Here is a 25406-nt window from a genome sequence, read left to right on the forward strand (position 1 = left end):
CCTCTCAAATTACTTTCTGGCACTCAATAAGACTGAGCAGTATTTGTAGTTTGCACTCATTCTAACAAGAACTAGCCCACGATTCTTTACAGGACTCAGCTCTTCTTGCAGTAATAGTATGCAACAACTGGAGCGGAATAAAAATATCAATGAAATTATCCCAGAAGTACAATGCTCACATATAAAACTCGAGTCTAAGCAATAAATCCTCAGTTCTTTCACTGTATGTTCCATGAACTTACATTTTAGAACTCCTACAGGGTTTAGTTACATTCTCCATAATTAGTTTTATCCATTACCCACATTTAAAAAAAAACCCACTCAAAGCAGCCAAATCTTTGGAGACCTTAATATAAATCATGCCCCAAAAACAGACAACATCTGAACTCAATTCTTTTTTAATTCGGAAACTTGTAACTCGATATCTCTTTTCCGAGACTTGCCTAACCACTGTCGTGGTTTGCTTTATTTCGCTCAAATTTCAGCACCTCATTAGCAACTTCCAGAGCTGCAATGTTCATGGGAAAATAAAGCTCTCACAAGTAATGAGCCAATTTTGGTCGGGTTATTTAATGCAGGGTGGGCAAAATAATGCAAGGATGTATTGAGTTTGAAAGAAATTAACACCATGCTTAAACGAGAGGGGCGGGGAGAGTATTTTTGTATCTATTTTGCACGTATCCCCACTCCAGCTCCCAGCCATACCCTTCAATATTTGTCTCCAATTCCCTTGTATACAGGCGGCTCCTCACGTTACAAGAGGTTGCGTGACTAGAAAACAGTCCATATTGCAACTTTTCACAATGCAGAACCATGGCATCTGCGCATTCCTAAAAAGGTTTATAAGCTTCTTTTATTTTTCCTCCCACGAATTCCAAGTACATTTTATTTAATATCTCTAATTTTAAGAAATCTTTAAGGACAAATTCCCGTTACTTACACAACTAACGTGAAGGTCACCTGCATTTGACACAATTCGTGGGGAGAAAAACGTAGCACTTTAAGGTCCGATTGGGGAGGGGAGGGATCTACAGGCAATGATTGTAGACACTTCCTTGGAAATGGTCCTAAAAAACACTTTCCATCTCAAATGGAGGACAGATAGGATGTTAAATAGAAAACACTTTCATTCAGATGCAAGAGGGGGAAAAAGATGGACCATCGAATGACTGATGATGCAAACCAAAATTAATGCATGGTTACATGGGAATAAAATCTTAAGTACCAATGCCAGGTCTTAGTCAGCAAGGTTCCAACTTTTATGGTCAACATCCACTTAAAAATTCAAACCTCGTTACCACGAATATCACTTTAAAAAATATGCAAAACAGAGCTTGATTTTAATTTTAGTCCCCAAGTTGTGTTTGCTGGAGGCTTTTAATGCAGGCATGTAAACCAGCAATCAGATCACCACTTTAACCTCAAACCACAATTACCAAGACAACCCTCCACAAGAGAATGAAACATTTTAATGGAGCATCACAACAAAGAAAGTTTTTTTCCGATTCTAAGCTCGCTCTAAAAGTACAATCACAGTTGCTGGTACTTCAGTTCACGTTAATTTTTTTATGCAACTTGTCTTTGGAAGGACAAAGAAAATATGTCAAAGAATGCCCAAGTATAACTAATGGTGGAATACAACTAAAAGTTGTGAAATCAATTTTTAATGTATTAAATGGCAGAGAGAACAGGCACAGACAAACAGACTAGAATGCTTCAGTTAAACAACCGTTAAGTGAGGAAAAAAAATAACTTGCACACATTCTTCCAAAAAATTAGTCACTTTATGGTTTTATTAGTTGTGGTTTACATGGCAGTGCTGTATTATAAAAATAATCAAGTGATAGTAGTATCATGCCACTTCACAGATCATAACTAAAATCTTTAAATTCTTTCTGTGCTGACCGATTCTATTAAAATTCTGGAATGAATAGGATAAACTAATATTTGTATCAAATTCAAGGTTACTGTCACTGCATTCACAAAAAGATAAACTAAAAAGCAGTAAGATGGAGCTGCATAATGGGCATTTTGAAAGATTTGGCCCGATTTTAAACAGCTAGACATTTTACATTTGGCAAATTGAACAATGGCTAACACTTAGAATTAAGCAAAGCTGCTGAGAATTTAAGTAAATACTGGATCACACTACTATATTATTCTGTTGATCTTAATACTGTTTTAGAAATGGACAAATATACTTTACATTGTGTTAGCAAACAGAAATTATGTTCTGCAGAACATGGTTCTCTTTCCAGGTAGAGTCCATTCTACCAAGATAAACAAAAACCTAACATTTCATACAGTGCCCTCCATAATGTTTGGGACAAAAAACCCCATCATTTATTTATTTACCTCTGTACTCCACCATTTGAAATTTGTAATAGAAAAGAAAAGAAAAAAAAAGAAAAAAAATCACGTGGTTAAAGTGCACATTGCCAGATTTTATTAAAGGCCACTTTTACACATTTTGGTTTCACCATGCAGAAATTACAACTGTGTTTATACATAATCCCCACATTTCAGGGCACCATAATACTGGGACACATGGCTTCACAGGTGTTTGTAATTGCTCAGGTGTGTTTAATTGCCTCCTTAATGCAGATGTTATGGCCTGGGCATGTATGGCTGCTGAAGGTACTGTATCACTTCTCTTCATTGATGATACAACTGCTGATGGTAGTAGCATAATGAATTCTGAAGAATATAGACACATCCCATCTGCTCAAGTTCAAACAAATGCCTCAATACTCATTGTCTGGCAGTTCATTCTACAGCAAGACAATGATCCCAAACATACTGCTAAAGCAACAAAGGAGTTTTTCAAAGTTGTCAATTCTGGAGTGGCCAGGTCAATCACCCAATTTGAACCCAATTGAGCATGCCTTTTATATGCTGAAGAGAAAACTGAAAGGAACTAGCCCCCAAAATAAGCAAAAGCTAAAGATGGCTGCAAAACAGGCCTGGCAGAGCATCACCAGAGAAGACACCCAGCAACTGGTGATGTCCATGAATCGCAGACTTCAAGCAGTCATTGCATGCAAAGGATATGCAACAAAATACTAAACATGACCACTTTCATTTACATGACATTGCTGTGTCCCAAACATTATGGTGCCCTAAAATGGGCTGTGATTTCTACATGGTGAAACCAAAATGTATAAAAATGGCCTTTGATAAAATCTGACAATGTGCACTTCAACCACATGTGATTTTTTTCCTATTACAGATCTCAAATTGTGGAGTAGAGGCAAATAAACAAATGATGGGTCTTTGTCCCAAACATTATGGAGGGCACTGTGTGTATACAGATCCTTCAGAATCAGCAAAAGCTTATTTGTAAAAACAAATTTCAACGATTCATGATGATACAAAAGTTAATATAAATGGCATCAAATGGACATCAGAACACTTAATGAAATGCCATCAAGAGAAATAAAACTAGTGGCCATCAATCTTATCAACACTTAGGTAATCAACTTAATTATAAAGGAATGTGAAGAACTTTCTTGAACACTGGGTCTGAATCAGGACAGGCATGTACTTATTGGTTTCAGCTTAAAATGCAGTTTTAAAAATGGTCCTTAATACAATTAATATCAAATTAATATATTGCATGCAATTTTGACTCATGACAGCCATATTTCATCAAGGTTCTTTCCCAATTTGGCAGGCAGCATAACCAGGGAATAAGATGGCCATCTCGCAAGATCCTTTGCAGTAACAAAATACCTTTTAAAGAGAAAAGTAGTTTTGTTCAGTTACAAATTAAGGTAGAACAGAACAAAATGAGACTTTTCATTCAGCAGAGAATTGTTTAAAAATGCCAAGTTGATACATTTAGTCAATTCCAGCTCCCTCTTCACCCCACTTCCAATGCAAAAATATAAACCAGTAGAAATAAAATATTTTGCATGTAGGTAGTAAATCTGCTATTAGCTCAGGGCTCTTACCTGGACACGCTGTTAATATGTTTCAGTACAATCCACATTCCTTCAAATTATTTTTGATGATGACATCTGTCACAGCATCAAACACAAACTGCACATTCTTCGTATCTGTGGCACATGTGAAATGGGTGTAGATCTCCTTGGTTTCTTTTCGTCTGTTCAGATCTTCAAAGTGGCACTGAATGTATGCTGCAGCTTCCTCGTAAGTGTTGGATCCTAGTTAGATGTGGTGAAGAGTTATTTTTGCGTTACACTTCTGATAGAAGTGTAAATCCATAATCCATTTTACAACCAGTAAAATTTAGTTTTGAATGAGACCCTGTTATTCATATTCTATTATCAAAATTTAGTTTTGATAATAGAATATGAATAACAGGGTCACAATATGCAAAATTGCTAAATGTCTTGGATGGTAACTAAAATTGTACCATGTTAAAGCCCTGTCCCACGGTACGGGTTCATTCCAAGAGCTCTCCCGAGTTTGTCCCGATTTGAACTCGGAGATTTACGGTAATGGCCACTCGTCGGTACTCAGGACTCTCGTATACCGTTAGCGAGTCTTCCCGAGTGCCTGCCTTTAGCGCTAAGAGACGTCCCCGAACTCCGACGTACCCGTTACATTCATTCTCCGTGCTTACCACGAGTTTGATTTTTATTAAACTCGGGAGAGCTCTTGGGACAGGGCTTTTATAGTCTTAACACTTCCAGATGCACAGGACAGTTAAGCAGTTTAGTTTGATTCAAACTAGGAGAATTACAGTAATAGCCAGCCGTAGGTACTCGGGGCTATTTTCTTTTTTACCCGTGGACATTTTTCAAAACGCTACAAAATATCTACGGACACCTACGGCCTCGCTACGGACATTCTCAGAGTTTGAAGCAAGGGGAAAACTCGAGAGAATTCGTGAGTAACTCGGGAAAGTGGGACAGGGGCTTAACATACTGCTTCCCGTCTGTGATTGTACGAGGTTTAGGGAGATTAATGCACAAAACTCATGCAAGTAAATCAATAAATCCAAATTTGACTAAAGCAATTTTAAATCAAACAAGCTATTAGTACCTGCGTATTCTGGATAACATATTGTTAAAGGGCTTCTCGTAATTTTCTCTTCAAATAGATCCTTTTTGTTCAGGAACAGAATGATAGATGTGTCTGTAAACCATTTGTTGTTGCAGATGCTATCAAAAAGCTTCATGCTCTCATGCATTCGGTTCTGAGGGAATAAAAGTTAAACAATCTTGTACATTAAAATCGGCAACGTAGTGATCATTTTAATTTATTATTCCCTGAACAATTTTATTAAATACTCTTGATATAATCCAAATTCTTTTTTTCTAAACAAAATTTAAAATTGTCTAAATGCTTCCCAGAAACATAAATTGTAAGCCCCACTGCACCCATCCCCCTCCCCACCAAATTCCTAAATCATTCCATGGTATTTGATATCAATTGGACATTTATCTATAAGGAGCGTAACTGATAAATGTACAAGGCCAGTTGGCACGCCAATCATCAAGAATCAACAATGAATCCTTTTTTTAAGTTAAAAGTATCGATCTCAATGTCAGTTGTATTTCTGAAGTTCATTTGTCACTTTAAAAAGAATATGTCAGTAACCTTAAATTCTATAACACAGCTTCAGCATTTACACCATTACAGCAGCCATTTTGAAAAATCCTGCAAATAAGTACTCAACCTTGGTCTACTTTGCTGGAAAATTAATACAAAATAAAATACAGGAGTTACTCACCATTTCCTCATCTTCAGCAAGCACAAGATCATAATCACTCAATGCCACACAGAATATTATTGCAGTTACACCTTCAAAGCAGTGTATCCACTTTTTCCGTTCTGATCTTTGTCCTCCAACGTCAAACATCCTTAATGGTGATAACATTAAAAGATTTTTTTAATCTGACAAATAAAACCTACATTTATGAACTTTGTAAAAATCTTCCCAAACACCAAGAGTCAACAGGGTACTTGTGTCATCTGTACATTTTAGAAAACAGCTTGATGCAGCAAGTTTAAAATATCAACATGCAAGTTTTTAAACAGCTCATTCAAATTCAATGCAACGGACCAATACTGAACATACAAGACCTCTTTCTGAAATCTTTGATATTAGAAGCATTTATTTCTACATTGATAGTAGTAACCTATACTTAGCATAGAAAGAAGCAGATTTATTGTAGCACTCACAGGAAAGTAGAAAAGTACAATAAAGGAAAGAAATTGCACGATAATGGGGAGTGGATTAGAGGGATAAGACCAGCTAGATTTCTTTGATTGAGCCAGTATTGACTTGATTAATACTTGGGGGATTGGAGGGGATGGGGTGCAGAAATAAATGCATGGTTTTTTTTATGCATGTCTGGGGAATTATAATAACTGCTCATGTTCTTGTAGAGAACCTTCACATTCTTAATAGGTCGAATAGATACTGCCTGTTTTGTTACCATTTTATATTTGTAATAAACTTTGACAAGGCTTTAAAAACAAGAACAAGTCACTGAAGTCAATAATCTTGTAAAATGGAATTTATGCCATTCTTGGCAATAAAATGTACAATTGGTAATTTTATATTGTGCAGACTTTCAATGGCATTCCTATACCCAAGGTGACATGTTCAGAAAGGAATGTTTAAGTGATTCCTATGGATTTCCAGTACATTATCCTAGCGACAACCATTTTTAGGGTTTCAAAGGCATCTCAAATTAAAAAGATCATCTACCATTTTTACATGAACATAGAACAGTGCAGGTCAAAAGAATAGGCCCTTTGACCCACAACATCTGTGCCAACATTATGCCCAGGCCAATTTTTATATGCATGTACATAATCCCTATCCTCCATTCCCTGCATATCCAGTCTGAATATTGTCCTTCCACCACGACCTTCTGTCTACTATATTTTATATTTTCACATGTAATGAAAGTAAAAAAACAAGATTGATGCAGCTTTATGAATGAAATACCACATTTTATAGTTAGTACAATAATAACATGCACTTCAATGTGATTAAAAAACAATATTACTCACTTAAAATACAGCTCCTTGAAGGTAAAGTGCGTCTCTACGATACCTGTAGTTTTTACTCTGGTTCTTAAAACATCTTGCTGAGTGGGGACATAGTTTTGTAAGGATATTCTATCCAAATCGTTCAAATAACTGAAAAAGAAATTCTATAGTCAATGAAGAAAATATACAAAGCAAAGAATACTAGAGGAAGTCACTGGGTTAGGCAGCCGAGGTGCAGAGAATGTCAGATGTTGTTTTGGGTCTGGACAATAACTGAAATTGAACAAACACTATTTTCCGGCTATAAATGAAGTGAAAGTAACCAACAGTTCCTTTGCAAAATAAGTAGAAGATAGACACAAAATGCTGAGGAACTCAACGGGACAGGCAGCATCTATGGAGAGAAGGAATGGGTGACGTTTCAGGTTCAGATCCTTCTTCAGACCAATTGTAAAATAAGTATAAAATCAAGACTGATTGATTACAAAATAAGTACATCTCCAATAATATATTCAAAACAAAACTTCAGGTTACTCATGCATTCAGAGTTTTCACTCTGATTAGCCAAATATAATAATACTTAGCTATTGGGAAAACAATTTGTTTGTGCATCTAAGTACCATTCCTGTCTCTGGTGAGGTGGACAATGAGTTTAAAAGCAACTTGTGTTTAAAGCATTACGACAGTGGCACATGACACCAAAAGTACTTTATAGTTATAATAATAATACCAAATGAAGAAAATTAGTTTTTGTTTTGACCATCCATGGAATAATATTATCTAATATATCAGGGTCATTCTTTTTCCTTTGAACAGTGTAATGGGGATGGTATACAAGAATAAAAACTGGTTATTCTAGACAGCTGCACAAGCAGAGGGACCTTGGTTAAAATCTAATCCAAGCAGTATTTGCATTCTGAATAAAAACAATAACAAATAGTTTAACTGACCAGAGATAGCTTATGTTATGTGTTGTGAATCTTTTGCAGTAAATGTCATCAAGATTTGACTTTCATCACGAAAGGCTTGGATAGAGTGGATGTGGAGAGGGTGTTTCCACTAGTGAGACAGTCTAGGACTAAATGTCTCAGAATTAAAGGACATTCTTTTCAGGAGGCAAGGAGACATTTATTTCATCAGAAAGTGATGAATCTGTGGAATTTGCCACTAAAGGCTGTGGAGGCCTAGTCAGTGAATATTTTTAAAGACGTAGAGAGATTCTTGATTAGTACAGGTGTCAGATGTTATGGGGAGAAGGCAGGAGAATGGAGTTAGGAGGGAGAGATAGATCAGTCAGATTGAATAGCGGAGTAGACTTGATGGGCTGAATGGCTTAATTCTATTCCTATAGCCAAATTCTCCAAGATTTCTCAAAGCTTTCAAATTTCATTTAATCTGTATCAGGTAGATGAACTAAATGCCAATTTGTTAATGTACTAGATACAAGAACTTTGATTATTGTAATTATGACCACACTTACTATGATGCAGAGTCATTCAGCTGATATTCTCTAGATCTCCCAAAACAAGCTTGAACACCACTATCCTGCCATAACCGTTTGATAACTCCGGCAAGTTCTGCTGTCATGATTCCTTCCTCTGTGGTCCCTGCTAGAATAAACAATTGGCGTGCATCATCCTACGTACAAACAAAAATTCTTTAAGGTGATAAGAACTTATTAAAGCAGACACAAAAACTGTTCATTTAAACACAAGACATTGTTTTCCACCCTCATTCAATGTAACAAAACAATAGCATCAAAATGAGTTTGCCAAATCAAAACAAATTGTACACTTTCACGGCAAGATGTTCAATTATAATGTATATATATATGTGGACATATCACATTTCTTCAGTTGCATACACAATATTACTTAACTTAAGTTAGTTTAGAATGGTAAAAATTGTATTTTTATCATTAGCAATTCCAGTGTCCTTAGCAAAAAAAAAAAAGTATTTTCTGTTCATAAAATTATGGATGATGCTAGACCATATAGTTGCAAGAATATCCAACAATTTCTGTTCTGAACGTTGGCCACAGTTTGTTTACAATGCTACAGCAAGTACTATCATTTTTCTCTTGTTAATGGCACACTCCTGGGTAAGATTTGAAAGGTTCTGTTCACTGGCAACATATACAAGGTGGTATTATTTATATAGCGAGTGTTAGCAACCTGCTTGACATGTGAAAATACAATGACTTAGCTTGATTGTGTCCTTACTTGCTATCCATACCTGCCCTCCCACAAGTCAATTAAAGATAGAAAACAATGCTTATTTTTGTTGAAACTTCACCCAAAGAATTACAGCCACAGTATTTAATACAGCCATGAAACAGTTCATAAGACATAGGAGCAAAATAAGACCATTCACCCCATCAAGTTTGGTCCATCATTCGATCATGGCTAATCTATTTTCCCCTCACAACCCCATGCTCCTGCTTTTGCCCCATACCATTTAATGCCCTTCAGCTCAGCAGTATATTAAAAAAAAACCACCCAGACTGAAACTCACAGCTCTTGATGGATCTTCAAAATCAACCTTCAACCGCCCCATGGCCCTGATAATAGCAATGATAGACTGAATTGTATTGCTATAAACCACTGCTTTATATTGCTTGCACTCCTCTTCAGAATACCCATCTTCGTGAATGATTCTGCAACAGAAAAAGAGGAGAAAAGTTGATATTGCAAGATTGAAAGCGGGTTTAATTTTCCAATAGATTACCGTCACGTCACAACATCAAATTGAAATCACATCGGACAATATATTAAAAAAATCTTATTTGAATAAAGCCAAAACATTTTCCATCTGCTTTGCGATTCTCAATCTCTACCTGGGTAATATATGTGAGAACTACAAAATAATAATTTGCAGTTGTAATCTTTGCTTCGACTCCATGGTGACCCAATATTTTGGAACTCCCACACAGATCCATGTTTCCAATGCATACTGCAAATCTGTGCCTTCCTTTAGAGGAGCTATGCCTTCCGTTTATCGGCCACTCATTTGATATTGGTAAACAGCTTCAATATTTTGGAGCCAATTAAAACTATTTGGCAACACTGGCACTAGCCAACACGTCCCAGCTACACTAGTCCCATCTGCCTGCTTGTGGTCCATATCCCTCCAAACTTGTCCTATCCATGTACCTGTCTAACTGTTTCTTAAACGCTGGGATAGTCCTCTGGCAGCCAATATCCTTTACACTGGCATCAGCCAATCATCCCTGTCCCACCTGGAATTGGTCCAAAATGCCGCAGCCAGACTCCTGACGGGCACCCGAAAAAGGGACCACATCACCCCGATTCTGGCCTCTCTCCACTGGCTCCCTGTGCGGTTCCGAATCAATTGCAAGCTCCTTCTTTATGTATACAAAGCCCTTAACGGGCTTGCTCCCACCTACATCAAAAATCTGCTTACCCACCATACCACCTCCAGGTCCCTCAGATCGTCCGACTTGGAGTTACTGACCATCCCGCGGTCTATGCATAAGCTCAGGGGCGACCACGCTTTTGCGGTTGCAGCTCCTAGACTATGAAACAGCATCCCTCTTCCCAACAGAACTGCCCCCACCATAGACTCTTAAGTCTAAACTTAAAACTTATTTCTACTCTCAAGCCTTTCTCGAGGTCCTCGGAGGGACCGCTGTTTGTATGTATCTACGTATGTATGGTTGATCTATGTACCACTGTTAGTAGCACGTTAGTACCTGCACCAATGTAAAGCACTTTGGTCTACGAGAGTTGTTTTTAAAGGTGTTATAGAAATAAAATTGACTTGATCTGTTCCATACACCCACCACCTTTTGTGTGAAAAAGTTACCCCTCAGATTCCTATTAAATCTTTTCCCTTTCACCTTGAACCTATGCCCTCTGTTTCTCAATTCCCCCACATTGGGCAAGAGATTCTGTGCATCTACCTGATCGATTCCATTTTATACACCTCTATAAGATTACCCCTCCCGCGTTCCAAGGAATAGAGTCCCAGCCTACTCAACCTCTGCCTATAGCTCAGACCCTCTAGACCTGGCAACACCCTTATAAACCTTCTCTGAACTCTTTCAAGCTTGACAATATCTTTCCTATAACATGGTGTCCAGAACTGGACACAATACTCCAAATGCAGTCTCACCAACATCTTATACAATTGCAACATGACCTCCCAATTTCTATACTTAATACTCTAACTGATGAACGCCAATGTGCCAAAAGCCTTTTTGATCACCATATCTGCCTGCGACTCGATCTTGAAGGAACCATGCACCTGCACACCTAGATCCTTCTGCTCTACAACACTCCCCCAGAGGCCTAACATTTACTGTGTGGGTCCTGTGCTTGTTAGAAATCCCAAAATGCAACACTTCACATTTCTCTGTATTAAATTTCATCAACCATTCCACCTGGCCAACTTGCATTAACAAAATTTCTAGGCTCTCGGGATTTTCAAAAATACGTATTTTTAATGACTTGCAAGTTTAATTTTGCAAGCTAAAAAGAGATAGGAAGTTATTTTCCAAGACAGCATTATTTTCTGCTTGTCAATTCTCAATGAGATGTATATGTGATTCTCTAGTTCCCCATAGACATTATAACCAAACCCATGCAACACAAAAAGCATTCGCAAAGTCAACTGCATTATATCCAATTTGCGATATGAAAACGCATGTTACATGAAGATATGCGAGGAATCTTAGATTAAGAATGCAAAATCCCTGAATTTAATCACAACCTTCACCTATATTGCTCTTCGAATCAAAATGAGAAGGCAAGAAAATACGCTAGAAATGGTCAAATAGGAGATGTGTTCACAAGCTTCATTAAAATAACAATTTGAGCATCAAAGCAATCTATATTTTATTGAGGGCTTTATTTTGTAAAAAATAATGACTGCTATAGTTAACAGTTGACTATAGGGAGTCATTCATTACCTGCACTTAATGTGTAGGGAGTAGATGAGATAGTGAGATAACGTAGAATTAGCATGAATAGGTGATCAATGGTCAGCAATGGGCCGAAGGGCCCTTTCCCCTGCTGTATCTCCAAACTAAGCCAAACTTGAAATCAAGATCAATATCAAAATAAAGGTTTCATACTCACTTCATTTGTTTCACAATGGTACTTTTTCCAGATTCGCCAGCACCTGTAAATCAGAAAAAAACCCAGTTACTTTCACAACTTTTAATTGCAAGTCTTTGCATGACTGCGATCAAGCCTGAATGTTCAGTTTAGCCAGGTGTACGCAAAAATGGCCATCCATATCGGGATGGATCAAACTTCACAAACAATCTGCAATCTGTCAATTTTTGAAGAACCCATTGTCATATAAAATGAGGGTCCAAAAATCAAGTTCAGGCTCATAAAAACATAGGTAAATTATTTTTAAAAGCAAATAAAATTAAATATTCAAGCAATTGAACAAGATGATTCTGATGTGAACAAGGAATAAATTATTTTTTATCAAATTTTGGTGACTGGATTTTACAGCATGCAAGAAAAATACCAGAGATGCAGTTATGAAACTAAAAACATAAAGCATATTTTAACGGCGAGTTTCAAAAGATTCTTCGGGATGAAGGCTGTGTAAGGCTTCCCGATTTAAGTATTTAATTGGGAGTTGCTGTCTGATTGAGTGAGCAAATTTATTTCAAGTTATATTACTTGCTGCTTATTTTAGCTACAACTAACCACAAATGGCAAACATGTTAGAATTGAAAGTAGAGGATTATAATTATATTTAAAAAATGTTAACATAAGAAATTGCAGCCTTGCTGCAGTTCAGAGTATGACATTAGCTCTGTCTGGAATTCTACACCAAGACTTTCACATTTCAGATGGTCTGTAGTAAGCGTTTTCAAAACCCTCAAAATAATGGGTGGTGGAGAATAAGATTAACAAGAGGCCGCTATTCTGTGCTACAATTACATTTCTCCACTAAACGATCCAATTTCACGTGGAAACCACTGTTCACAAATTGATCTCTGAAATATTTTACGTTACAACCTTCCTCAACATAACAGGTATAATAAAAGTGTTTAATAATAAGTAAATGTAGAAAATAGGGAGAGAAACTTGGGCATTTCCTATTTATCATTTACAGCCTCCCCAAACAATTGACATCCAATTAAGCTTAACAAAAAGCTGCAAATGCCATTAGAAAATGATGTAAATCCGATCAGAACACACTGAACAGTTTTAGAATACACAAAACCTGGACTGTTTATTGGCAGGAGCACATGTAATATATATGGTGGTATAATTTGTTCCACAGACCTATTGATTGAAAGATATAGTATAGAAACAGGCCCTTCAGCCCAATAATTCTATGCCAACCCTTTGTCATGCCGACCAAGATACAGCATCTAACCATTTGCCTGTATATTTGTCCCACATCCTTCTAAATCTCTACCATTCACGTACCAAAAGTCCAAATGTCTTAAATGTTGTTATTGTACATGCCTCAGCTAATTCCTCTGGCAGCTCGTTTTATAACCACCAACCTCAGTGAAAAAAATGACCCTCAGGCTATTACAGCTTTTGCCCTCTCGCCTTATACCCATGCCCTTCAGTTCTTGATTCCCCTACCCTGGGAAAAGGACTATGCATTGACACCATCTAATCCCGCATGATTATATATACACTTCTATAATATTACCCCACAGCCTCCTGCACTCCAAGAAATAAAGTCCTAGCCTGCCCAACCCTTGGATGTAGCTCGGGACCTAGAGTCCTGGCAACATTTTCTGAAAGGTTTCTCTGCACACTTTCAAAGGTAATAGCATCCTTTATAAAGCAGGGTGCTAGTGCAACCTCACCAGCACCTTGTACAGCTGTAATACAACGTTCCAACTTCTGTACTCAATTCCTGGTCGGAGGCCAACATGCCAAAAAACCTCCTTTACCGCCCTCTCTAGTTACAATACCACTTTCAGTGAACCATACACTTATACCACCCGCTGCTCTACAACACTTCCAAGGGCCCTGCCGCAGGTTGACTGTGAAGGCCCTGCCAAGTTTTGACTTCCCAAAATGCAACACCACACACTTACCCGAATTAAACACCTACAATAATACATTACATGAAATTGCCAAATGGTGTGATGAAAGATGTTGCAAGCTATTGCACTTGAATAGGAGCTCTGAATGCTGTATCTTACATCCTTCAATATAGTTGTTTATCTCTTGGTCTTTCCCTCTTGTCACCCACCACCCACCCTTCTTTTTACAGGTGGTCAATCTAGCTTTCAGTTGCTTTGCAAACTACCTTTTCAACTGAAAACATTACATATTCTTCAACCCTTGTTGACTTAAGACAGAACACAAACCAACCACACAAGCTATTCTGCCTCTGATTTCTTGCGAGGCGTTTCTTTGAAAACAGCCATTTCTCCTTCAACAATACTAACAAAAGATCACAATATTGATAATTTTATTCACAAATACCTTTTAAATTGTGCTAAATGTCCAAGAAAAGGTGCTTTGAAGGGAGAAAATATCTTGTTTATCAGGAGCTTCAAATGTTTTAAACAAGTTTCCAGAAAGATTCACATCTGCAAAGGCCCAGTGAGTGCATAGTTTGGCATGCTGATAGCATGTTATTGATGCAATTGTTTTTACTTTCACATTACACAAATCCTAGAAGAATGGTTTGTTATTTAAGTAAATAAATATTTCAGGATTTCCTTTCCAGCTTGCACTCCATTTAAAATAAGTTCATTCCAACACTGGAGCCCCATAACACCAATTGAATTTCAATCAATTCCAGTTCACCACTGGATAAGTATTCTTTCTATTCCATCTCACCACAGAATTCATTCAAAATGAATGCAAACTTACCCAAGTACTAACTCTGCTCCTCTTTTCACTGATATCTCTGAAAAAAATTCCACCACCTGCAGCATTCGAATTAATGAAAGAAATGTTCTTTTTAAACATTTGACTGAATCGTTGTGCCAAAAAAACTGTAAAAACTTGGTGACTCCTATCTTAACGCAGAAGAACTAAGTAAAAAACATGTCTATCACAATAACAAATACAAAACAAAAATGTGCCACACAGAGCACTCATTGAGGTTCAGCTAGTTAACCATCTGTTCCAGTTGAAGCAAATTTTAAAAATAATAAAAGATTTCTATGTTTTATCCGTGGTAGGACAGTGGTAATTATAACTAACATAAGCTGACACTTTGTTAGCATTATTTATTTTTGTAAGACGGCAGTTGCAGCTTTAAAGTCCTTTCTAAGCATGGCATCTGTACAGATGCAAATTTGAACAAAACTTGTTTAGAGGAAAAATATGGGCTTTTGCATTTGAAAGTGAGTTTTTGCAGAGACAGCCATGTTATTAAAACTTGTGCAGCAACCCAAATGAATTAATTATAGAACATGTCTAATTCCATACTGTAATTAACAAATCTAACTACATTTCCAAATTTGTGAATAAATAATGAGTCAATGCTCCTTAATGATGGGATACATGTTGTTAAGATACAAGCTCTAAGTATAGGGGATAGACTTGCATCAATGTTTGCACATGGCAATGTGATTAGTACTCTGACATGTTAAAGAGGCTGTGATATACATATTAGTGCTATATCATTTAGGCAGTTTGAAATTCAACTCTTTCAGCTTTAGAAAACATTTAAATTTGTAAACATCAACATTCTTATCAGTGTAGGTATGATTGCATTATGTTTCTTTGAGCTTCCTATTATACCACAATATTATCTTTGTTGGAAATGTCATAAATCAATAACTAATTTCATAGGTTTCAAGACTCTTCTTTTATCAAATCCATTTCCATCTGGAAATATGGAGATATCACAATATGCTCTCTCAGACACAGGAAACATTGACATGACACCATTGTAAACAAAAAAGGCAAGCTTAACAATCAGCTCCAGAACTCCAATGTAAGAGAAATTGTCCATTTCATCTCTGACTGTTATAAAATTCACAATGGCTGAACATTCTACCGAGTTATTGGACACTTACATTGTACCATCATATTATTTTGTACAATAGAAGCAGATACTTCAGGACAGACTGCATCCATACAAAGAACTGGTGTAGTTTAAATGTGAATGCCTAGCATTCAAATCTCCAAGCAGCAAGCAAAGTCAATAGCTATATATTGAAAAGCACAAAACTGAAACTACACATGCTGGAAAATTGGGGAGGGGGGGGGGGGGGGGGGGGGGGGGACGGGGGACAGAATATGCTGGAAATACGCAGGTCAGACAACACTCGACTAGAAACAGAGTACATATTGCAGGTCAATGCCTTTTCATTGGGCAATTCTGCTAGTCTCTCCACACTTGCTTCGAGACCTGCTGAATATTGACAGCATTTTCTGTTTTTATTTCAATCAGATAGCCAGATAACGCAAGATGAGGGAAACATGTTGCAAATAGTTTTATTTGCAAACTTACATATCCTTCGTCTAATAGAAATTACCTTCTGGAAAGAGTTTTCCCCCCTCAGGTTCATCCAAACTGAACTGTCTTGATGCTTTAAGTCCAAACCCACAAAGAGATCAGCAGATTAGCCAGCCAGTATGGAAGAGGAAGAGTGCATACTAGTCTCAGTAGAGAGGAAGTGAACACCAAAGATGAGTCATATATTCGGGCAATCTTTACGTGAAAATTAGACGTGCAAAGTTTCAAAATAACTTCTACAATTCCCTTCCTCCTGTATCCCTCTCATGTGTGACTGATTAAATAGAAGACATTTATGGCCAACGTCCCAGAAAGAGATCAGGGGGAGGTGAAGTGGTGGTGAGGAAAAAAAGTACAATTCCCATTTTGTAATACGCAGTTAGTTCATTTTCTTTCTTACAAACTAGATCATGTGACCAATGGTCTCGTTACTGTTTACAAAAGGGAAGTAAGATCTCAAAATGACGCACAAAGTAAATGGAGCCACAAATGCAACCTAAAACAGTTACAAGCCCAAGACAGGAAACGTGTTGAAATTGTTATTTTACAAATAAACCATCTTTCTTCTTGAACATTTAAAGTGGAATTACAGGTAAGCTATGTATCGTTTGCAAACTATTTCATTGTAATGAAAGCAAATGATCAATACTGTCATAACTTTTACAATACATTTATTTTCTCAGCACTAATGAGAATTCACTGATTTGGCAAGGATACTTCAACAGAAGTATCAGAATATGAATTTAGCACCTAAAATGTATTAGCCAGCAATTTTTTCAGAGCACGCATTGCTTTATATTTCGCATTTCAATTTCTGAAGTTAGCTTCGAGCAATTTTCTTGCAGAAAACACATCTCAGCCAACTCAATCATTAATTTCCCACAGCCATTTCAAATATTGGGGCATACAATCAGACCTGTATAATTCAATAAAATGCTCATACAATAAATTCAAAAAGCCCTATAATAGTCGGCTTTTTTATTGGAGGTAATGTGGAACGTCCAGATGGAAATTGATAAGCAATGGCCAACAGGAGCTTGAACTAACTAGACCACTGCAACATAATCATCATTACACACTGTTCCTTCCCCCACTGCGTTTTGATAAATCTGACAAACAGGATGAGCTTCTACTCATTGCTTACAGCTGATGCTGACGTTGGTGTATCCGGTACAGAATGTCATAAGGAAACAGATAAGATACTTTGAGTCGGTGGACTGGTCCATATTCAAGGAGCCTGCAGCGAATCAAATGAGTATGCAAGTGACATCACAGTCTTCATCAGTAAGTGCGTAGAAGTAAGCAAGCTATATAAATATTTATATAGCACGTTTTAAGTCAACTCGCATTGACACCAAAGTGCTTTACATAAAATAGATAATAAGTTTCCATACAAACCATAGAAAAAGGTTAAAAAAATAAAGAAAATGGACACAACACATTATAGAGTTCAACACAAACGTCCCCCCACAGCAGAATCAAAAATTTCCACTGTGGGGAAAGGCACCAGAAAGTTAAGTCCTCTTCCTCTGTGAAACACCCGAGGTCGGGGCCCATTTGTGGCCTTGCAGCCAGTCCGATAATTTTCAGGGCCCTCTTGCCGTGAAGATGGAACTCCGGCGTCGGGTGAAACATTCCTCAGCGGCTTGGAAAGTCTGGAGCGGCTGCCTCCTCCCCGGAGACCGGGGCACTCGTAGTCCTCAGGCCGCGCCGGTTGGAGATCGGACCCCAGCGAACTTGATCCCAGGCTCCGCGGCACTCCAAATCCAGCGCCGCCCGCAGCCACAGCTCCGCGATGTTGGGAGTCGGCGGCCACAGCGCTCCAGAGTTTACTGTACGGCGACCCGGTAAGGCATCGCGCGCTCCGTGTTGGTATCCCAGCGCTGCGCCACTGCTGCAGAAGCTGTAGTCCCGGCCGGTCCTGACAGGAAACGCCGCTCCATTCTCAGGCAGCATCTCGATGGTAGGCCGCGAGGACGGTGCGAAGAAGCAGCTCGGAGGGATGCTGCCTCTCCGACCAGGTAGGGGGACTAAGAAATAAAGTTTCCCCCTTCCCCACCCCCACCCACCACATAAAAGACCTCCAACTAACATTTTGGACAGGACTTACAATAAAAAATAAGGTGAAGAGACGGACTGCAGGCAGGCTGCCATACAGACGGCGCCCACTCCTGCACATCCGCCATCTAGAAGACTGCATAAGACGAGGATATGCATGTTCCCTAGTGGGAAAAGAAAATGATGAACCGCAAGGTGAAGTCCAAGTCAAGTTGAACACTTCTGACAAGGAATCCATGTATGATCTTTAAAAAAAAAAAGCCATGAAGGACACCAAGAGAAAATTGAGACCACGTTAAAGAGTCCCAGGATAACCACATGGAGGCCTGCATGCTGTAATGAACAATAAAGTGAAGTCAGGTAGTATCGTTGGCAACAATTCATCCCTCAAGCGCTTCAACAATGGGTCCAGCTCCAACCACATTGAAACTACAGCCAAGGAGGCATACCACTGCCTGTACTTACTCAGAAGATTAAGAGGAAAGGTCCCAACTCAAAATGTCACCAATCAAGATCTCCAGAAATGCTACTGCCTGACCCCAGTAGTTATTCAAGGATTTTGCATTTATCTACGGAAGTTCAGCATGACTCCAATGACTCTTACAGATGCACCAGAGAACGCATCCTATCAGGATGCATCACAACTTTATTTGGAAACTTCTCAGACAAAGCCCACAGAAAATTGCAGAGTGATGTTTGCAAGCCAGTCCGCCACACAAATCAGCTTCCTCCCAATCAAGTCCATCTATACCTTATGCTGCCCCAGGAATGCAGCCAACATAATCAAGGACTACAAACACCCAAGTCATTCCCTCTTCTCTCTTTCGTTGGGCTGAAGTTAAAATAAGTTTGAAAGCACATACCACCAGACTCACAAGCAGCTTTCCCCTATCCCTACTGTTATTAAACTATTGAAGAAACCTCTCAGGTTGGAGTGCCAATCTCGCTCATTACGGAGCGATTTATTTTAATTCCTTTGTAGCTGTAACACTATATTTTGTATTCTGTCTATTTTCTCCTTGCACTACATGTTGTACTTTTGTATGATTTGAATGTATGGTATGATTTACCCAGGGAGCATGTAATTTTCATAGCATCTCTGTACACATGACAATAATAAATCGATAATGGTTGACGAATGTATACCTTTTCTGAGTACTACACCATACGATAATTTACATTAAAGCACGTTGTGCTTCATTCTGCAACTGCAACAAAGCCTCTCAGCCAGGACAGAGGTACACAGGATGAAATTTTCAGGACATGTACTCAGAATGTCACCAGAACGTGCACCTAAGATAGCAATGACATGGCAACCTGACGGAAGAAGGAAAAGAAGCCGACCAAAACTCACATGGAGGTGAACATTCCAGAAAGATTTGGAAGCCCGGGGTGCAAGCCTATCGAGGGTGAAAGACGTTGCACATAACTGATCAGAAAGGCAAAAATTTGCTGCCAAATGCACTCAGTATGGGAGGAACTAAGTTTAAGTAAGTAAGTACTTCATTCATTTCATAATAAGCATTTATTCACAGAAATCCATTCACTTCTTTCCTGCTACGCTCACACACACATGCACGATCCACTTCATAAAACAAAATGTAAATGGTGGAAGAAATAAATGCTCAGCCGATTAATTAAAATATACAATGACAAAATTCATAGCAACATATAATACCCAAGAGTATAGATAATTAATTGTTTGTTCAGGCAGAGCATTTAATCCCATTAAATGTTCTTACATATTAACTACCAAATTGTCACAAATTAGGAAGACAAAACAATAATGCATGGCTATTTCAACATATTGTTCCCAAATACACTGTTTTACAAGAATAGAATTGCCATAGTAGGGTCAATATTTACAGCCAACTTTCATAAGGTCATAAGGAATAAAAGTAGAATTAGGCCTTTTGGCCTAATGAATCATGGCTGATCCATCTCTCCCTCCTAACCCCATTCCTCTGCCTTCTCCCCACAACCTTTGACACCTGTACTAATCAAGAATCTATCTATCTCTGCCGTATAAAATATCCACTGACTTGGCCTCCACAGCCTTCTGTGGCAAAGAATTCCACAGATCCCCCACTTTCATTGGCAAACCAATGTTAACCTATGCTCTAGTAAGATTAATTTGTGAACCGCTTCTGAACAGACATTCTCACACATATTTGGTCAGAATGCAATCAATCACCATAATCCAATTGCCATCGGAATCCAAATATATATTTTAGAGATGTTCATAAATGGTCATAAATGTGCCTGAGTAAATGCACTTATTTTAATGTACCCACTGCACTTTACAAAAATATTACAAATGGCTCAAATATGCAAGTGAAAAAATGGCAAGTTAGCAGTTTCGTGATTTTAATACGTTTTTGCAATAAATTACAAACTTGCTATACTCGCAGGACTTCCACTTTAAATGCTCCAAGCTGTGCATTTCTACGCTGTGCAACCTGGTCTAGCTTAAAGATTTTATTCAGTTTTACCCCAGAATTACTAGCACTGACTTAATGCAGGGGTGGGGAACCTGTTCATGTTGGAATGCCGCATTAAGTTAGCTGTAATTTAATGCTGCATCCAATAAACTTCAATTAGATATACTTCAAAATGTACATTATTTAGTAAAAATCTAACTACTATGTACTAACTTCAAGTAAATGAAAAAAAAAGTTATTCTAAAGGTAACAAACCTTTTAATTAATTTGGTGTAACTGCTTTTTGTGGGAAAGCATTTAAATATTTGGCTGCAAGATGGAGGTACGCAGTTTCAGCTGATCTTCTAGATGGGTATCTGTCATTTGTGATCTTCAGGGAGTCTTGATTTGGGTTAGGTAGGAGAATGTAGATTTGCAGCAATAAGTGGTTGAAAAGCATGAAAGCATTTATCGTGCATGTTGCCAAAGACGTGGGCATTCTATTACATTTCTCCATATTTCAATCGGATCTTTCTTAGCATCAAATATGGACTTTAAAATTTCATCTTCTGAGCTCAATCAATTCCATCTGTAGCTCTTTGGGAGACATCAACTAGGTGAGGTTGAAATGCTAATTTGAGTGTGATGTCATGATTCTAAAAGACAGTAAACCTTTCATTGTATTCTTTAATTAATAAGTCTATAACAGCTGCGTATTCTTCAAATGATTCGCATGAATCCTCCTGCTCATCAATGACCTTCGCTAACTGGGAAAAATGTCCATCCAAAATTTCATTTTGAAGAAGAGTTTTGAAAAAAGATAGTTTTTTTTTCGAAATGCTTGGATTGTTTTGCCACATATCAAATATAGACTTAGCTTTACTTTGCAAAGAAACATTCAAGTCATTTTGCTTTGACATGATATCACACAGAAATGCAGTATTTCTATAGAAATCTTCTTTCAATAATTCGCATAGCTGATTCTGTTCTTCATGAAATTTAATTATCTGATCTCGCAACGATAAATTTTTTGCTAACACCTGTCCCTGCGATAGCCAACGCTCTTTACAATGATACAGCAAATCCACACTGAATCCCTCATCGTCCAACTTTAGCACATTACGAAATTGACGTGCCGTGTTGCATTCGCACGAATATAGTTAACAATACTTATAACTTGTTGCAAAGTGTCATTTAAAATAGTAGATTTAGCACAGAGATTTTGCTGATGTAAGATATAATTAAATGAAATGAGCATCTGGATCTGATAATACCTTTATCTGTGCAATAAACCCTTCACGTTTTCCTGTCATGGAAGGTGCACCGTCTGTACATCCACTCACTAAATTAACCATATCCAGTCCAACTGCACGACATTTATCTTGAAAGTTTATTCCTCGTGATCTACCCGTAAGACTGCCCAAAGCAAGTAACTTCATAGTTAAGAAAATCTTCTGTTATGGCCCGAATTAAGTATAAAACCTGCGCCGAGTCAGTAGTATCAGTTGATTCATCGAAAGCGATTGAATAATATATTTTCCTTTAGGAAAAACTTTCTGTTACGTTGAGGGCTAATTCATGCTGCCGATCAGTTATAGTTCTCCTTGAAAGAAGCAGTTGTTTGCACTTTGAAACCTTATGTCTAAGTCTAAGCCCTCCCTTCACCACCTCTAGTTTAAATTCCATTTGGAATATTTTGGAGGATCAAAAAAACCAAGAACCGAGAATCCTACAACTTCGACAATGCATTATTTTACGATTTCTATATCGCTAAATGGCTCCCCCCCCCCCCCCCAAAATCCCCAATCCTTTTCTCCAGTGGACTCTCCCCGACATTTTCCCTCTCGTCAACCAGTTTCAGGCGGTGGTTGCGCCAGTCAGGCATGCAGGGAGGGAGGTTAACGTACATTCTAAATCATGAGCATAACACATGTTAAAATAGCCCTCATGACTTACTAACGTTTTAATTGTGGTCGTCAGTCGGGGAGGATCATTTCGTTGAATCTTCTTTTACGCTTTGGTATTTTAAATACGTTCAATTTAAGATGAAAATAAAAAATAATAAGACAAACAAAAACATTAATAAAAATAAAAGGTAGACAAAAATGCTGGAGAAACTCAGCGGATGAGGAGACCTGATGAAGGGTCTCAACCCGAAACGTGGTCCATTTCCTTCGCTCCATAGATGCTGCCTCGCCCGCTGAGTTTCTCCAGCATTTTTGTCTACCTTCGATTTTCCAGCATCTGCAGTTCCTTCTTAAGCAGGAAATTCATGACTGGAGTCAGGACAGGCAGTATCTCTGGATAGAAGGAATGAGTGACGTTTCGGATTGAGATCCTTCAGTCAGGGGAGGGGGAGACAGGGAAAAGGCAGCGTAAGGTGTGAAAACGAGACATCAAAAGCGGATGAAAAATCAAGGAAAATGTAGAATAGATCATGCTAGCAAGAATTAACACCGAAGCATGGAGCTAAAATTTAGGCGGGCGGGGGAGGGGAGCGGCTATGATGGAGAGAGGAGAAGCGATGGTTACTTGAAGTTAGATAAATCAATATTCATACCGCTGGGGTGTAAGCTGCCCAAGAGGTGCTGTTCCTCCAATTTGCGCTGGGCCTCACTCTGACATAGGAGGAGGCCCAGGACAGAAAGGTCAGTGTGGGTTGACACAAAAAGCTGAAATAAAACTCAGCGGGTCAGGCAGCATCTGCGGAGAAAAGGAATAGGTGACGTTTCGGGTCGAGAAGAACCGAAACGTCATCTAATCCTTTTCTCCAGAGATGCTGTCCGATCCGCTGAGTTACTCCAACTTTTCGCGTCGATCTTCAGTTTAAACCAGCATCTGCAGTAACTCCCTGCACACAAGACCAGTGTGGGAATGGGAGGGGAGAGTTAAAAGTGTTTCGCAACCAGCAGACCGTGAAGGTTTGTTCAAGAAGGAACTGCAGATGCTGGAAAATCGAAGGTACACAAAAATGCTGGAGAAACTCAGCGGGTGCAGCAGCATCTATGGAGCGAAGGAAATGGGTAAGATCGTGAAGGTTTGGCCGGTCTAAGCGGAGTGTTGTTCACAACTTTGCGGAATTAAATGTTGCCACCGTTTCCGGGGAAGCGGACCTCCGCACACAGCGTCCCCTGGGGCACAGGCGGCGAAGGGGCAGGCGCGACCGCCAGTGCAGGTCTGTCCCACCCGCCGACTGGACGCCTCCCTCCCCCCCCTACCCGGCCGTTCGCCATAGTCCTTGTTTTTTCTTACCGAGCAGCAGCAGCTTGACTTCCCGCGACGACTTCTGGCCGTCTTCTCGCAGGTTGCGGTCGATCATCTTGCTCCTGGCCATCGCCGCCTTGTCCTCGGCGCTCATGGTGCAGCCCATCGCGGCGACCGGGGAGGGAGTCACTCTCCTCCCGAGGGGAGTGAGTCGAGGCAACGGGAGTCTTTCCCCCCCGAGGGAAGGAAGAAAGGAAGGTACAGCGGCTACTGTTGCTTCCACCGGGCTCTTGAGGTCCTCCCCCCTGGCTCGGAGATCGAAAGGCAACACAAACACACAATTAAAAAGGCGAGTTTTTTTCCTCACGGAGTAAGTCCTGAGGGGAGCCGACCTGCCGAGGGCTCCCGCCGTCCAGCGGCTCAGCGGCCGCTCGAGCTCCCGGAGCGGACCGTTGGCGGTTTAAAAGCAAAGCGACCGCTCGCCACGAGCCCTGACAGTCAGCGTTTGAAAACGGAAACCCTGCCCTGCACTGACCTCACATCCGGCCCACACGGCGGAAGCCACGCGGGGCACCACGGGAGTTGTAGTCAAACCCAAGGATCTTTGGTCAAACCGGTGCAATTCTGGCAAACAGGCAGCTGACATTGTTTAAGAAGGAACTGCAGATACTGGAGAATCGAAGGTTACACAAAAAAGCTGGAGAAACTCTGGCAAACAGGCAGCTGATATTGTTTAAGAAGGAACTACAGATGCTGGAGAATCGAAGGTTACACAAAAAAGCTGGAGAAACTCTGGCAAACAGGCAGCTGACATTTGCAGGTACACAAAAATGCTGGAGAAACTCAGCGGGTGCAGCAGCATCTATGGAGCGAAGGGAATGGGTAACGTTCCGAATCGGACCGAAACCCTTCTTCAGACTGCACCCACTGAGTTTCTCCAGCCTTTTCGTGTACCTTCGATTTTCCAGCATCTGCAGTTCCTTCTTAAACACTTCAAGTGTCAGCTGTGTTCAAGAAGGAACTGCAGATGCTGGAAAACCGAAGGTACACAAAAATGCTGGAGAAACTCAGCGGGTGCAGCAGCATCTATGGAGCAAAGGAAATAGGTAACGTTTCGGGCCGAAACCCTTCTTCGGAGGGTTTGAAGAAGAATCAGTCTGAAGAAGGGTTTCGGCCCGAAACGTCATCTATTTCCTTCGCTCCATAGATGCTGCTGCACCCGCTGAGTTTCTCCAGCATTTTTGTGTACCTTCGATTTTCCAGCATCTGCAGTTCCTTCTTGAACAGCTATCATTTGCCTATCAGTGTTTAAGAAGG

At 39.3% G+C, this 25406-nt stretch overlaps 1 protein-coding gene across 1 annotated transcript; it reads right to left on the bottom strand.

The window, feature by feature from the left end:
- Positions 1–1762: 1762 nt before the first annotated feature.
- Positions 1763–24616, bottom strand: LOC129708880 (guanine nucleotide-binding protein G(i) subunit alpha-3-like). The gene is made up of 9 exons (XM_055654927.1): positions 24138–24616; positions 12072–12114; positions 9487–9628; positions 8453–8610; positions 6994–7122; positions 5702–5831; positions 5011–5164; positions 3954–4166; positions 1763–3732 (listed from the first exon to the last, which is right to left on the bottom strand). The coding sequence occupies exons 1-8, from the start codon at positions 24253–24255 to the stop codon at positions 3976–3978; spliced, it is 1065 nt and encodes a 354-aa protein (XP_055510902.1). The 5' UTR covers positions 24256–24616; the 3' UTR covers positions 1763–3732; positions 3954–3975.
- Positions 24617–25406: the final 790 nt, after the last annotated feature.

Source organism: Leucoraja erinacea, chromosome 24 (assembly GCF_028641065.1).
Source record: "Leucoraja erinacea ecotype New England chromosome 24, Leri_hhj_1, whole genome shotgun sequence".
Lineage (NCBI taxonomy): Eukaryota > Metazoa > Chordata > Chondrichthyes > Rajiformes > Rajidae > Leucoraja > Leucoraja erinaceus.